Source organism: Meleagris gallopavo, chromosome 15 (assembly GCF_000146605.3).
Source record: "Meleagris gallopavo isolate NT-WF06-2002-E0010 breed Aviagen turkey brand Nicholas breeding stock chromosome 15, Turkey_5.1, whole genome shotgun sequence".
Taxonomy (NCBI): Eukaryota; Metazoa; Chordata; class Aves; order Galliformes; family Phasianidae; genus Meleagris; species Meleagris gallopavo.
The window spans coordinates 8,052,764-8,068,319 of record NC_015025.2 but is presented as its reverse complement, the minus strand read 5'-3'; the positions used below and the strand labels follow the sequence as shown (position 1 = coordinate 8,068,319).

Here is a 15,556-nt window from a genome sequence, read left to right as displayed (position 1 = left end):
GGCAAATGCGCGGCGTGGAAAGCCGCCGGACGGCTCCGGGCAAGCAGCCTGGGAAAACAAAAGTTGCGTCGGCCCGTGAGCGGTGCTTTTCCAAACGGCGCGTGCGGAAAAAGCTCTGCGGGGCAGCGCGAGCCCTCCGTGCCGCCCTCTTTCTCCACCCTTTCTGCTCTACAGCGCCCCGAAGCGATGCCGATGTGAGGGCCGGCCCGGCTTCCTGGTGGCGCAGCCCCGGCTGCTCGCCCTGCCCGGGGGGTGGTTGTGCCGTGGAGGAAGGAGGGTCCCGGCTGATGTGTATTTTCTGGCTTAGGGGAGCTGGGGGCGGGCTCCTTGACCCCGCTCGTGTGCCACAACAACTGCTCCCAAGCTGTGCTGGCTTGGGCACTGACAGCAGCATCCCTACAGCATTTCGGAAATGAGTAGAAAACAGGTTTTGTTGAGTGTTGGTAAGGTCAGATCTCCAGAAGTGTCCTGGAAAACCTCCGCACCCTTCAGGGCTGGGGGCTGAGGCACCACACCGCTACCCCAGCAGCCCACTCCGTCAGGCCGTGCCCTTGGCAGGGGAGAAGACAAGACATCAACCCAGCACAGCTCCACAGCTGCTCCACCTATCGCCCGCTTCTTCCAGCAGCGACTCAACGCGTGGCATAACCAACAGCTCTCCTCCCCGACGGGCTTTTAATTACATTACAAAGTTACCCAAGCATCGTGCTGGCAGGTCATTAACTTTCATATGAATTTAATTTAATCATAAACAACTCATCTCACTCCTCGGCTGCTCCTTAAACGTGGCTTTCTTATGCTGCTAACTTTGCTGTTGCTGCCACAGAGAGCCACGGAGGTGCAGACAACAGATGTTAACCTGCAAAGTGAGGGGAATTCAGTGAGATGTGGAGTTAGAAATGCTACATCTTCTGCTGTCCCTGCTGCTGTCCCTTCTGCTTTGAGTGCAGCTTTGCTGTGTTCAGCAGTGACTGCAGGATGAGAGGCGTCTGCAGAGAGTGATGGTGCTGGGCATGCTGGTCATCTGCATGCACAGCTGGTCTCCTGCATTCTGCTAATTTGATTTAACGGAGCAAACAGAGTGACCTGACATCTCTTGCACACTGAAAACAACACAGCCAGGCTGATAGCTCTGCTGCTCACTCCATCTGTACATTGACACAGAGGCCGTGACCTACATACCTTGGACTCATTGCTATGGACCCTGGGATCAGTCTGCACATGCCTGGGAATGTCAGTGAGTGTAGGCAGCAGTGTGAAACCACGCATACAGTGAGCTGTTTCTGCTGCTTTCAACATCAGAACAAGTCAGGCCCTTCAGTGCCCTGCATGCTGGATTACCCCACCTTTCATGCTGGCCATGCAGCTGCTGGTGAGAAGCTACAAGAGACAACAATCGGCCCCCAGTGACACTGAGAAGGAAATAAGCCTGAGCAGCCCAGAGAGACGTGGCCGGGGCTCTGCCTGGAGAGCTTTGCTCTCACCTCCCCATTCTGTGCACAGACTCTTCAGGCATTCCTCTGCTGCTGACTTCAGTTCCTGAATGCTACAACAACCCCATGTGGAGGTGTGTGAGACTGAAAGCAAAAGGCTTTGAACAAGCTCTCATGGCACCTCAGATCCACCTGCATCCATCCTCAGGAGCACACGGTGCTTTTCTGCCTTTCCACTTCCAGCACCTCTCTGGACTGCTCTGGACGTGTCCCATAGCAAACGCTGCAGTCTGTCAGGGCCATTCCTCTACATCTGCTGTAAATCACTCATAGGAAACAGGCAGTTTGTTATGCACAGGAGGTTTTGCTATCTATATCTTCCAGTGCAAACCCACTTCAGGCTGCGGATGCTGGCAGAGAGCCACGCAGCCACACAAAATCAATCAGAAGCACTTCAGTATCAGCACTGCTTCCCCAGTGCTGCAGCCTGCTCAGAGGGGGCTGAGGTGACCCCATTGCATCGGACCCCAACACACCGACACTGGCTGCAATTCCACTGTATCCAGCACTAGGAATGAGCAGAGGTTAGAGACAATCAGGTGGCTCCTATGCTTAATTAACAGCCCTGATTAGAGCAGTAGGGAGGACGGAGTGTGGCTTTGCACGCTGACCTGATCGCATCCCATAGGAGGCATGCAAGGAACTGCTGGGCTGTGACTACAGTTCTGCTGCTCCTCAGGTGTGGATCAAGGAAGTGGTGATGGCCCTGGAGACCCATGTCTGGTGCACATCTCGGATATGGCCACGGCAGCAGCAGGGCTGTGGTTGCAGTGCTTCGAGGCTCCCTGATATCGGGGTGCAGGTGCAACCAAGAGGAGTTCAGGGATGAACAAATTGTCCCCAGTTGCCCTAGGAGAAGCTTCAGGTGTTGCTAACTAGGTACACAGGAGAGCTCATCACCTGCTGGAGCCAACATCTCAATCCAAGAGATAAACGATTTCTGAAAATCCAGCCCTCAGCTCGGTCTGCTTTCCGTGTGGCTGCAGCAGGCTCCAGCTGTTGGGCGCAGTGCAAGGGACAGAACGCAAGGAGCTCACGCTGCCCCGCAGAGAGAACAGCACCCCACCGCTTCTGCTCGCCTTCTCCATGTAAGAACTGTGCGTAAGCGGACCGCTGGCGATGAAACGCTGCGGCACCGAGGAAAAGCGGAGACGGTCCGGAGTTGTGCCGTGGGGCAGGACCCGCTGAGCGATGCTATCGCGCAGCTCCGGCCGCTCCAGCTGCCACCTGCCGCCCGGCGCGGGGAAGCGCGGCCCGCAGCCCTGCACCGCCCGGAGCACGACCGGCCCGTGCACGGTGCAGCTCTTCTTTAGAGACCGCTGTTCCTCTGCAATAGCCCCAGCCCGATGCTTTTTCTCCCCGCAGAGCGCTTCGCCGCCCCACTGCAGCAGGAGCGGTGTGAAAGCCTTCAGGTAGTTTTGGGGTGGCTCGGAGCCCACGGTGCGCAGAGGAGGTAATGAGCAGAGCCGAGAGCGGCACAGCTCGTGCAGCACCAGCTGCTCCTAGGGAACGGCAGCTCGATTTTTATGAAGAAAGACAGATTTTTCACTTTGCTCCGTGCTTCACCGAGGCAGAATGGCAGATAATGGCTATGTCTAGAATACACGGCTTTTTCCACCTACTTATAAATAAGAATTGTCACGGTTGAAACTCCCCTCAGGCGCTGCCGAGGACACGCGGATGAATTAAATACTCCCGGGATACACTCAATGAGGCCACTTTGGACCGCGGTGTCCCAGGGGACAGCGCAGCCCAGCAGATGTAAATGGAGGCAGCTCATTATGCGTTCTCAGCTATTCCATCTCCGACTTGCTGTATCACGGAGCGAGAAGACGTGCAGCCCATGCGGCTCCTGTTAAAGCCAGGCAAACCTGAGGAAAAAGGAATTAAACGAGCGATTTGCATTCTGCCTCAGGAGGATGCAATGCTCCTCTCCTCCAAGCAGGGGCAGCCGAGCACCGCTCTCACCGCTCTCACGAGGAGCTGCTGTCGGCTCTGCCGGCGCTCCGCTTCACCGCGGGGATGTTAGGAGTGCTCCCGAGCTGCGTTTAACGAACTGCAAGTTCGGCCGCGCAGTGCCCCCGTGCCAGAAGCTGCTCTGGGGCTTTCTGACAGCAAAACCGAACCTGAGGCAGCAACGCTGTGCTGGCGTGAGGCACAGCTGAGAGCACAGAGCGGCAGAACAGACACACGGCCGGGTTTCTCGGTCTGTTACTTTATTAGAAGGCTCTTTACATCATAGTGATAACTCCAAATGTTCTCCGAAACATTTTAAAAGTCTTTTTATTCAAAGCCATGTTTTAAAAAATGGCCCCGCATCCCCCCCCCAAAATGTATTTATGGTTACTTCTGAACAGGAAACAACAAAACAACCTCTTCTTAAAGGGAGGCAAACTAACCTCCCTGTAAACATGACAATCATCAGATGTGCTCCCCTGCCCTCTGCATGGAGAGGGTTTGGTGCCAGAGCACCAATGCACCTGGAAAAGGAGCAGAACAGGCAGGGGACAAAACCATTCCCATCCTCGATTAGCAGAAGCAAAACCACGCTGCTAACTCCAGGCTGTGAGTGAGCTGCACTGGAGGAAGGCACAACCGATTTCCCTCAGGGGATCTAACCAGCCTCCAGAAAGTCTCCATCCATCCCCACAGCTGCACAGTATTCAGAGAGAACTGACACTCCTGGGTTGGTGCAAGAAGGCGGCCAGAGGGGCTGCAGGCTGCTTCAACTGGACAAAGTACGGTAGCAAGACTGCGCTGCAAGACATCCTTTTGCAGGTCACATATACCAAACCAAAAGCCACGCACAGCACTGATTCCTGCAACAACCACCATCTTACTGAACAACTCCAGCCTGACCCCAGCGGGCCAGGGAACTAAACCACTGGGGCTGCTACTGTACATTTCTATTGCAACTAAAAGGCTGAAATAAACACATCATCCTGGCTCAGGATCAACCCGTGTTCATTCATTTTTGTCCCAAACTGGTTCTGTCATCGTATCTGAAAGGCACAGCCAATCCTTCTGGAGATGGGAGAGGCAGGTTCCCTAGGACAGCCTATTTATTGCAAAGTCACCACGTAGACTGCTTGCAAATGGACCCAGCTCTTACATCTCTAAGCTATGTTTACTAGGACATTAATGGTGTAGATTCAGAACAATCTTGGAACGGCCCAAATTAATGTAGGAAGCTAGTTTGTAGGAAGCATATTATGAACTCTAAATGGGTAATGAATGCACTCTTCAGATAAAGATGTGGGAAAGACCTGGGGCTGACTCCTTCAGCTAGGGCGCTGAGAGTACATCTGGCAGTACATCTCTGAACTGATACATGTTAATAGTTATTTTTCAGCAGGGACATTTCTTCTTGCACAAAACAATTGTCCAGACATCAAAGAGAAAAACGCAAGTGCTACCATACACCTTTTGGTCACTGCCGTTGCATGAAGAGGGTCCTGCTCAGTGAGGTCTCTGTTCCCTTTCCCAGGTTCGTGTTCTGGGTCCCACCCAAGGCTCAGCAGTGCTTTGTGCTGATGTAGAACAGCACCCACCTGAGACATCACCACAGAACAGAGGGGTGGAAGGAAGGCTGGGCCCACTGCTGCTCTGCCTCTCTGCAGCCTGACGCTAAGCTGAAGGTCAGGAGAATCATCCAAGAGACCATGGCACTTCACAAGGAGATAAAACAGGGTAACAAGGCATCGTGACCTATCTTTGCATCTCCTCTTCCCTTACATCCCTTGTTTCAAGACTCCTTTGCTTCTTCCTGTGACCCTGACTTCAGAGTGGCTGACTTATACAGCCCACGCATATATAGCACTTAAAAAAAACCTCAGGCACATGTGTGACCATAAGTGCTGCTGCAATAACACCTGTGGCCAACCCCTCACTGCATCACCATGGGACTGAACAACATTACAAACTCCCACATGCACACACACTTCAAGAGACAAAAACTTGCAGGCAGTTGAGAGATTCAGTGATGAGCCCCATATTATCAGCTGCAAGTCTGGGGCCCGATAAGATAATGTTAGCCAGGTGCAGAGGGACTGTGTGCCTGCAACCACAGCAAATGAAATGACAATGAAAAACTGAAGGCACTCTGACAGGGTGCTCAGCAGGTCCCTTTTCTTCACAGTCTGTGGTGGGAGGAAGAGGAAAGAAGGAACCCAACTCTCTCTCCTAAAAGGAAATAAATCCAAACCACTGTCTCCCTTGAGACAAAGAGGGCCATGGCAGATACAAATAAATCTAAGGCAAGTGTGGGGGGCAACAAGACACCACAGGGACGCTTTGTCCCAGGCTGGCCGGTTGCAGAGGACTGGGAGGAGCAGCTTAACCACTGGCAGTGTGCTCGAGGCCCTGCCTGCTGCTCCTGCTCAGGGCTGCTATTCTTCAGTTCCAGCTGATGAGCCCGCTGAGCACCAGGCTCACAGCACAGGCAATGCATTCAGCTAACAGTGCAAGTAAACCACAGAAATTGTCCTCCCCAGTCATGAGCTCTGCTGAGCGGGCCAGACTCTGGAAAAGCCTCCAAAACATCCAGTAGCATCTCCCAGTGAAGGACAAAGGCACATTTCTCATAGAGACAGCACAGGGACAGGCAGGTGCTGCAAGAAGAGGCTGCTGAGAGTCTTCCAAGTCCAAGATGCTCCACTACAGCCCAGGAGGATGCAGCAAGGCCCAGCTGGTGTCCTGCCAGCCACAGGGTTACGAGCTCTCTGTGGAGCTGAAGGGGATGAACTTGGTGTGTTTGGTTGGGGATGCTGGGGTCTGTTCATCTGCTTCCACACTCAGCTTGAAAAACATCTCCTGCTCACGCTTCTTCTGGTTCAGCTCATCCTCCAGGGCCTGAAGCAAAAGGGAACAAAACACAAGGTATATTCAAGGTATAGCTCTGGACACTGCCCCCTTCAACCATCCCAGCACCTCAATCTGCAGAGAGTGCAATACCTTCTTCCGTGGCCTCAGCTTGTCCCGCCACTCCTTCATGTGCAGGTTGTGATTCTCATCCAAGGACTTAAGTTTCTGCGTTTCGTGTTCAATCAAAAGGTGACACTTTTCATTCTAAACACAGACCACAAAGCAAAACACTCATTAAGGAAGTGGGACTGTAAATCCTGCAGTCCAGCAAGACTCTGAGCTCCAGGGCATGCTTACACAGTGCCACAAAAACTTCTAAAGGTCAAGCTGGAGGACGCCAGTTCTAGCTCACTGCAGCCACTTTTACAGTGGCCAGGGGCTTTTCTGCACATCTGAGGGGCACAGGTACCTGCAGCTGCTGGAGCTCGTTCGTGTTGCTTTCACACTGGGCTAGCATGTCCTTCATCTGTGTCTCGTGCTTTTGCTGCTGGTGCAGCCGCTCTGCCTTTTGCCTCTTCTCTTCCTGCTGAGAAAACTGGAAGAGAAAAAAGCAGGAGCCTCTGTGTGAGCATCGCTGCTCTGATCACTGCAGTAGGTTAGAATCCAGGGAATGGTTTCTTCTTTCCAATCTGAATTCCCCCATGAAGCTCTACAGCCCTAAGCCAACCCTCAACCCTAGCGTTTTGTGCATGGCCTGACCTGTTTTATCTTCTCCCGCTGTTCAGCTGCACTTCCACTGGAGTGGATGTGAAGGCTCTTCTTGTACATGGCCATGCGCGTTTTCCCTTCACTCCGCTGGATTTTGGGGAGCCGAGCTTTCTCCTGCTGCTGCCGAATTTTCAGCTGCTCTATCATACGTTGGTTGTACCTCTGCATTTGCTCCCTTTCCTGCAATGTACGAGACAAGTTAACAGAAGACACATGTCAGATGTGCCAACCTTGCTTACTGCTGTGAGAATCCAACTCACATGCAGGATAACACTTCCAGAAAAAATAAAGCCATAAAACCCATCAAAATTCACAGCTGCTTCTTGTATGTTAAATGCAAGCAGCACAGAATATAGATGCCAAGCAATTGATACAATCACAGTATCACCAAGGTTGCAAAAGACCTACAAGATTATCCAGTCCAACCATCTGCTTATCACCAACTTAACCAGGTCCCTTAACACAACGTCTGAATGTTCCTTGAACACCTCTAGGGTTGGTGACTCCACCACCTCCCTGGGCAGCCCATTCCAGCACCTGACCATTCTTTCAATCATCTGACCTGAGTGTTACTCTGATCCCTTTGGACTAATAATGACCAAGACCTTCAACTCCTAGCTCACATTCCACTCTCATTTAAATCCTGGATGGGAAGCATCCCTTTCACAGATACCCAAGCACAGGACCATTAGAAGGAGCTAACTGTTCACCTTCTCATGCTTCCTGAGCAACTCATGCCTCTGGAGGAAATACTGGTCCTTTAGCTGCTGCTTGATAAGCTGGTGTTTCTCCTGCTGCTGACGCTCCTCAAGGTCCCAGATGCATGCCTCTCGGTCTGAGGAAAGGAAGAGAGTCAGGAGAAAACCCACCATGGACCCTCAGCTCGGTCACACACAGCACCCTGAGCGTGAGTGGTCCTACAGGTGGGAGCAGCACAGCAGATGTGCTGTGTGACCACTCACCACCTGTTTTCCAAGCAAAAGTGGTTGCAAGCCATATTAGAGAATCATTTCTTTTAATTATGAAGCCTAATTGGTTTGTATTTGTAAAGTGCTTTGAAGATTAAAGCGCTATTTATTATTATTGCTAAACATTTAGACAGGATCTGGCAGGGCTGTTTTTTCTAAATCCTACCCTGCCAGCTTGCAACTCTGCCACAGCAGCTGTTGCGTGGGATGAGCCAGCAGTGGATGAGGCCATCGTTACAGCGTTTGCTTTCTTCCTTCTCCATGCCACCCACCTCTCATGAGCTGCTGCTTTTTGTTCAGGCACTCGCGTTCCTTGTCACAGATCTCTTTTTTGTTCTGGACAGTTATGTTCTTCATGGCTACCTCCAGATCTTCCTTCTGCTTGGCCAAAAAATCCTGTTCCTGGAAGGAAACAGCAATAACAGCATGAGCCCTCCTCCTCCTGCAATGTGAAAAGCATCTGATGGCATTTTACAAGCTGCCAATCCCTCAAAGAAGGAGGATGCTTCTATCTTTGAGTAGTGGCAATCTTCTCTCAAACCTTACCATGGTTTGTTTTCTTTGGGCAAAGTCATCCATCTTCACCTTCATGTTCTCTTTGCACTGTTGCCGTGGCAGCTTTTCAACCTCATTCTTGACCTTTGGAGAGGGAAAGGAGATTTATCAGCAGGTAATTTAGGCCAAGAAAACACCAGGGAATGTTGCTAAACATCTGGGCTTCAAGAAACACCCTAATATACCAAAGAAAACTGAAAAGCTTCCTGCTAAAACACCAACAACTGCTTCCCCCTTGAGCTCTGCTACGGAGAACTGTTTATGCTTTGCTGGAAGAAACAGATGCAGGAAGCCAGCTTTCCTCCATCTGACCCCAAACTTACCTCCTTTTTCTTCTGCTTCAGCTGCTCCATGAACTTCACATGGTCCCGTTCCTGCTCTAAGCGAATGCGCTTGGCCTCTTCCCGGCGGCGCAGCGAGTGATCTTGTTCCATCTTCTCAATCTGCTGCTTCTGCTGCCGCTCGAGGTTCTCCAGTTCAGTGTCGTAGAACTTCTTCTTAGCCTGTACAGGAAGGGAACACAAGTCAACCTCAGTCTCCACAGAGCTTTGTTCTGTGATGTAGGTGTCCTAACACAAATTGAGCCTCTTTACTTAATACAGAGGAAAGAAACTCCCATAGAACGATGCATGACGTGCACAGGGCAGACCCAGCTCTAGCATGAACCCTTTTTTAATTTGTTCTAGAACTGATGCATTTCAACACTATCTACTTGCTTAAATCCTGATCCGCAGCATCCCAGTGGGACCCACAGCCCTGAGCAAATACTAACAGGCAGCAGAGTTCAAACATAACATTTCTTTCTCTACAGACAAGGATTTTCATGTTTGAGGGCACCGTGCTCCAACAGAGCCTTTGTGTCTGATCTCCCTGCAAGCAGCTGGAATGGAGCACACTAGTATCAGTGGGGTTGGGCTGCAAACTGCCACAGGGAAATGGTACAAGAAGCACATGTGGGGCTTTTGCACATTGCAGTGTGTGGTGAATAACCTCAGAAATGAGAAGTGACTTGCTAAGATGGGAATTCACAGATGTGGCACGTCAGGACTTTAACAATCTAACAGCACACAAATGATTGATGCCTCCCAGCCTGCTGTGAGAGGATGGAGCTACCAGATGTGCAAGCTAAGAGAATTCATAAAGGGGTATCATGAAAGCTTTACGGAGACTGGACTACAAAATCATTCTACTTCAGTGTAAGCTGCCCATGAAGGGACTAAGTAAGCCAGCACAGTTTATGTTTATTCAATTTATAATCAAAGACTTGCCAGTTTTCCTGCTCTCGGACCCTGACCACACTGCTTTCTTATTTGAAGAGCTTTTGTTGTTGTTGTTGTTACATACAATAGCGCTACAAATCTTCTCTCACAGTAGCAATAAACAGACATGCAAGAAAAGACCACTAAAGAGGGAAAGTCCTGAACAACCCTTCCCCTGCCACACTCTGCAGTGGCAGTCAGCATTCCCAAAGCACGCATCACCCACAAAAGGCTCCATCCTGCAGAAATACATCCCATCCCTCGGATCCCAAAGGAGCTTCTCAGCTGTTCTGCCACAACCCAGGCAGCACTGCCCTGTGACAGAGTTTGCCAGGAAGAAAAGTCAAAGCAGCTGACAGCCAGCAGCTCCCCCTGCCCACGTACTGTCATCTCTTGCTCAAAGCGCCGGAGCATCTGCTCCAGCTGCAGCTGGTGCTTGCTGTTAAGCTGGGCCTGGTTTCGGTGCTCCTCCTTCTGAAGCAGACGCAGCTCCCTCAGCTCCTGGCGCCTGCAGAAGGTTAAAAGAGAGAGAGAGAGAGAAACATTGTCAGATGAGTTCTAGAGCTGCGTGCCTGAGTGGAGATGGCAGAATCAATAACCAGAGCACTGCAGGAGTGAATGGAAACTGCACGGGCATCCCTTAGCTGCTGACTGCTGTAAGCACAGGCAGGAGGTAAATGCCAACAGAGCGGTATGCATTGGGCTCTGTGACACCAGATCACTTCAAGAAAGCAAGATGCTAATTACATGAACTGCTAGCAGGCTGTCACTTTTCACAAGGACAGACTGTTAGCACTCAAGCCCTCTCCAATAAGCGTTGACAAAGTTCCTAAGGTGATGCTGCAGGCAATGCCTGCCATCCAGATTATTGCAAGACTATTATCTTGAAAACATGGCTCAGGCCAAGCTGGTGCTGCGCCAGCCTGCTCCCAACACCCTGCATCCATCTGTGCTCACAACCGGGTGGCAGAAAGGGCAGTTTTCCCCAAATTCTGCCCTATTTACCAAGATGTTGCATCACTCCCCTCACTGAGGGGAAGACAGGCTGAGGGAGCTGGGCTTATTTAGCCCAGAAAAGAGAAGGCTCTGAGGAAACCTCACTGTGGCCTTCCACTTAGCCTTTAAGGGAGCTTATCAACAAGATGGAGACTGACTTTTTACACAGGCAGATAGTAACAGGACTTCTGCTTCTCCCTGTGGAGAAAATAACGCTGCCCAGCTTGTCACCCTGCCCTCCCCAGCATGGAGGCCAACTTGCCTGAGAAACCTCATTTCTTCATCCTTCTTCTCATCCTCGCTGATGATCTTCGAGGTGGTGACACTCACCTCTACTCCATCCACCACAAACTTGCGGGTGCGTTTCAGAGTCTTGTTGTGCATCCTGGAATCCTGCATTCAGCAGAGGAGGAAACAAAAAGGCCATGAAGCAGCCCTGTGGTTTGCAGTACAGGGTATAGAGCTGGAGATCTCAGAGCAATTTTGATACCATTGTTGATAAAGAACAAACACAAGAAAGGACAACACATTGAAGTGGAAATCATCAGCAGATTTGGAGTCACCATTCAAATCATTCAGTGTTTGCTACATGATGGAGTAGTGTGATTTCCACCCTGCAAAACTGCAGTACCTAGAAATCCACAAGACGTGAAGCTAGCAGAGTTCCCTTGTAAGTCCCCTGGGCTTTCTGACCCACGGGTGCAAGGCAGCCAAAGCTACAGAGAACTGAGCCAACCCTGTATAACATCTCGGAGTTTGTGTCCCTCTGGCTCTCATTACAGTACTTTGCTAATCATAAGTAGCTCCAAGCTCTTTACAGCACCACAAAGCACAGCCCAGGATCACTTCTACTCATGCTGAGGAAGGTGAAGAACCTGCATTCCTCTGCAAGGTCTACACCTGCAGCCTGGCTGAAGGGCTGCCACTGGGGAATGGGATTCTCTGGCAAATAAATAAGGGCACGAATGAATCACAGAATCATTAAGGTTAGAAAAGAGCACTAATATAATCTAGTTCAACTGTTAACCTATCACCACCATGCCCACTAAACCATATTCCTAAAATTATGCAGTCCTACAGAGAAAAGGCAATAAGGAAATGGGCCAAGGCAGCCCATAGTCCTCTTGTTCTTACGCTGATGGCCATTACAGAGAACACAGCACAAGAGCTTTCCATGAGCCTGCAAGAGCCCAAACAAGCACCCAAAGAGCCTGCAGCAACCAGAGAGATGAGGTTTAACCCTGGCGAGCAGCTGGGCACCACAGAGCTGCTTGATCAAACCCCTGCAGTTGAATGGGGGGGAAGAGAATTAGAAGAAAACTGTTGAGATAAAGACAGTTTAATAAGAAAGAAAAATAAAAGAAAACAAAAGGACCTTACAACTAAAGGGAAAAGAACAAGTGATGCACCAGTGCAATTGCTCACCACCAGCCAAACGATGACCAGCAAGATCCCAAGCAATGGTGGCTTTTATTGCAGGGCACATCCCTTTGGTCAGCCTAGGTCAGCTGTCCCAGCTGTGTCCCCTCCCAGCTCCTTGTGCACCCCAGCCCCTTGCTGGGAGGCAGTATGAGAAGCCAGAAAGTCCTTGACTCAGTGCAAGCACTGCTCAGTAACAACTACAACATCAGTGTGTTATCAGCACTGTTTTCATCACAAATCTGAAACAAAGCACCCTGTGAGCTACTATGAAGAAAATTAACTCTGTCCCAACCAAACCAAGACGAAGAGCAAGAGAAGAGCCAAGGGTACATGACTTATCCACTGGAAACAATCTAGCAGTACCTTAATGGATAAAACAACACTAAAATTGGTGAAAAAAAGGCTTGCATGAGACCATTTTAGGCCACAACAGCTCTAAGTGCCACGAACTGAATTAAAACAGCTGGGTTCTACATTTTCAAGATGAGAAAGTGCCAATATTGAGCAGGTCTGAGCCACTCACAGTTCCCATCTGGCACCCTGTCCTCCCTGTGCTATGTTCTCCAAAGGAGGATCTCCTCCCACAAACAGTTCTATCTGGGAAAGTTCGCTTTTCTTTTTCAAAACCCTATCTGCTTCCTGCCTGCAGCCCATTGCTGACCACTTTTTCTGCCAGCTGGAGCCTCCCAGACTCACCTATTGATTTCTTATCCTCAATTTTCCTAAGAGAAGAAAAAGATCTGGGAACTTTTTGATGAATCTTTGAGTAAATTACAAACAACTGGAAAAGTAGATTGGTAATAAAGGAGCGATCTGAACTTCACAGTTTAACCTGTGAGAAAATGCATATAACAGTTAGTTTTCACAGCCAGAACTGCTTAACTCTTGGTTGTCCCTTCTCTGGCTGCAGCTTGCCTGGACCTCTGCACACAACCCTGCAGCACCAGAAACAACCAAGGGTACAGTGCAGGGTATCTGCCTGCAAAGCAAAGCTCTGTATGAAACAGAGAGAAATGGCATCTCCTTCTCCATCTTTTCAGTAAATAAATAAGTGCAGTATTTCCTTAACTGTAAAACAAGAGCCCCTGGAAATCACAAAACATCCTAACACGCAACTGGGAGGAGTTCAGTCACCAACAAGCTTGAGAACAATGAAGTGCACTGCAAATGCTGCTGGTTGAGGAGGGAGCAGCACAGCCCATGCCTCCCCACACCCCAACAGCTCATGGAGCAAAGCAGAGATGTCAGGAGAGAATCCAGGACTGTCCAGCAGCATTACTCCCAGAGAACAGCTCTGCTCGAAAGCCTTGCTTGGAGAGATGTGACATAGTTTGTTCCGAGCACTGTCTCTCACTGGGGTAGATCAAACTGTCATCTAACGTGCCTGTCTCTTTGATATTTACTCTCCCCTTCTAGGGGACCAACTGAGAAGAGCAATTACACACATGGCATCATGGCTGGCCTCAAGGAGACCAGGTGGCACAGGAAAGGCAATGAAGAGGGGTGAACTGCTATGCAAGAGCATCACACTTCCCTTATTAGCAGATCTACATTGTGTGTGTGCTCCTGCAGGGCAAACCAGAGGAAAGTTTTGCCAAGAATGGAATTTGGGCACATTTCAGTGCTAGGAAGTTTTCCCTCATGCATGCTACTGGATAAAGGTTTTGTGCAAGAACTCCCTCTGTCCCTCAAGTCACACACATTTCTTCTCCTGAAGCTCAGCAAATACAATTTCAATCATTTTGCTTCTTCATCTAAGACACGCTGACCTGGCTGGCTCTGGCTCACAAGCACTCCCAGCCTCCAGAAAGCCTTTGCAAAAGCCAAAAAGCCTGGGAGGTCTTCATGCAAATCACTGTTGACATAAACCACGCCAGATGTACAGCAGGTTGGAAAAATCAAGAGTCTTTTCTGGGCTGGTGCTTTTCTCCTGGGGGTAGGTATTCTAGGAAAGAGCAGGGATTGATGGGCAATACATAAAGTTTAGGAAATGACATTTTGAGTTTCCCTTTTGAGCTTGATCAGACTGTGCACAACTGCACAAGACAGGCATGGTTCCTTCAGATTTCTCCAGGACTTAAAATTAGCCACAGAGCAATGAACTTTCATTAGATTCCAGTGGCCTGGGACACGCAGCAGCTCCACAGCGAGGTTTTGCCCATTCTGAGGACATGCCACATGCTTATGGCACAGCCTAACCCAGCACTACCACAAACCTTCCTGGCCATCTCACCAAACAGCATTCTGTACCCGTGTGGTACTTTAGGTCATGCTGAGGGATAAAAACCAACATTCATAGACCTCTGCTGTCATCCAACCTCTGCACTCTCCCACGTTATCCGCTCCCTCTCCAGGCACATAGCAGACTAGGGGCAACTCACTCATTTCTCCTACAATCACAGAGTCCAATGTATGGAGCGAAAATCTTCCAGAAAAACATTCTGGTTTTCAGGAAGGAGTTTAATGAGGTATAGATGCATGCATGCACTCAGTCTCGAAAGGAAAGGATCTGAATTTCAGGGACTTGGATTAAAAAAAACCCAGCATTTATGGTGGGCTTCCTGCTCAACACCCCCTACCCACTGCTCTCACCTTCAGGGAGATGGAACCACTCTCTCTGTTGAGCGACAGGTCGGCAGACAGTGAGATGGTGAGGTCCATACTCTCTGAGGCTGACGTGCTGCCAGAATCTGAGTCTCCTTTGGACCTGCTGCCAGGGAACACTGCTGATGAATCCAAGCTTCCATTGGCAAGTTTCTCCTCCGGGAAGTTTTCCAGGTGGCTGCTCTCTGGTCGCTCCACCATGCTCCTCCGCTCCTTGCTGCCTGGCATGGGCTGCTTATCCCCCTCTGCTGAACTACCCCGCCGTCCAGACAGCGAGATGATATCTGGTTTGCCTGGGGTGGCTTTCCCTTCATCTGGGCCAGAGCTGGCAAGGGTTTTAGTGGAGTGGCTATTCACCAACTTGTCACTGTCACTGCTTATCCCTTCATCCAAGACTTTATCACTCTGTCCATTCACCATTTCCTTGTCAGTCGCTACAGGACCATTAGCTGTCTTTAGTGAGGAAGAGTCTGGAAGCTTGTCCCCATCAAAACTCAGCTGACTCACTTCAGAGGGGTCTCGCTTGTGCTTTCCAGGCAGCTGAAAAGACAACAAACAGAAGATGCTGGGTTTTGCACCACCACTTCAACACATCTGCAAGAGTTTTAAGTCCCCATGCTTCAAAGTAAAGTCACCCACAACTGCAGAGAACTGTGAAGAAATCTTCCCTTTCAGGACATTTTCCCTG

The 15,556-nt window shown here is 50.1% G+C and overlaps 1 protein-coding gene across 1 annotated transcript in view; it reads right to left on the bottom strand.

The window, feature by feature from the left end:
- Positions 1 to 3,692: 3,692 nt before the first annotated feature.
- The window catches only part of STK10 (serine/threonine kinase 10), a 32,966-nt gene continuing 21,102 nt past the window's right edge, over positions 3,693 to 15,556 (bottom strand). Inside the window, exons 9-19 of the mRNA XM_019620304.2 lie at positions 14,857 to 15,408; positions 11,105 to 11,235; positions 10,231 to 10,354; positions 8,911 to 9,090; positions 8,579 to 8,671; positions 8,305 to 8,434; positions 7,775 to 7,899; positions 7,056 to 7,244; positions 6,766 to 6,891; positions 6,447 to 6,560; positions 3,693 to 6,344 (exon numbers count right to left, since the gene is read on the bottom strand). Of these exons, the coding sequence (XP_019475849.1) occupies positions 6,204 to 6,344; positions 6,447 to 6,560; positions 6,766 to 6,891; positions 7,056 to 7,244; positions 7,775 to 7,899; positions 8,305 to 8,434; positions 8,579 to 8,671; positions 8,911 to 9,090; positions 10,231 to 10,354; positions 11,105 to 11,235; positions 14,857 to 15,408 (1,905 nt within the window). The 3' untranslated portion in view covers positions 3,693 to 6,203. The remainder of the gene's footprint in view (positions 6,345 to 6,446; positions 6,561 to 6,765; positions 6,892 to 7,055; positions 7,245 to 7,774; positions 7,900 to 8,304; positions 8,435 to 8,578; positions 8,672 to 8,910; positions 9,091 to 10,230; positions 10,355 to 11,104; positions 11,236 to 14,856; positions 15,409 to 15,556) is intronic.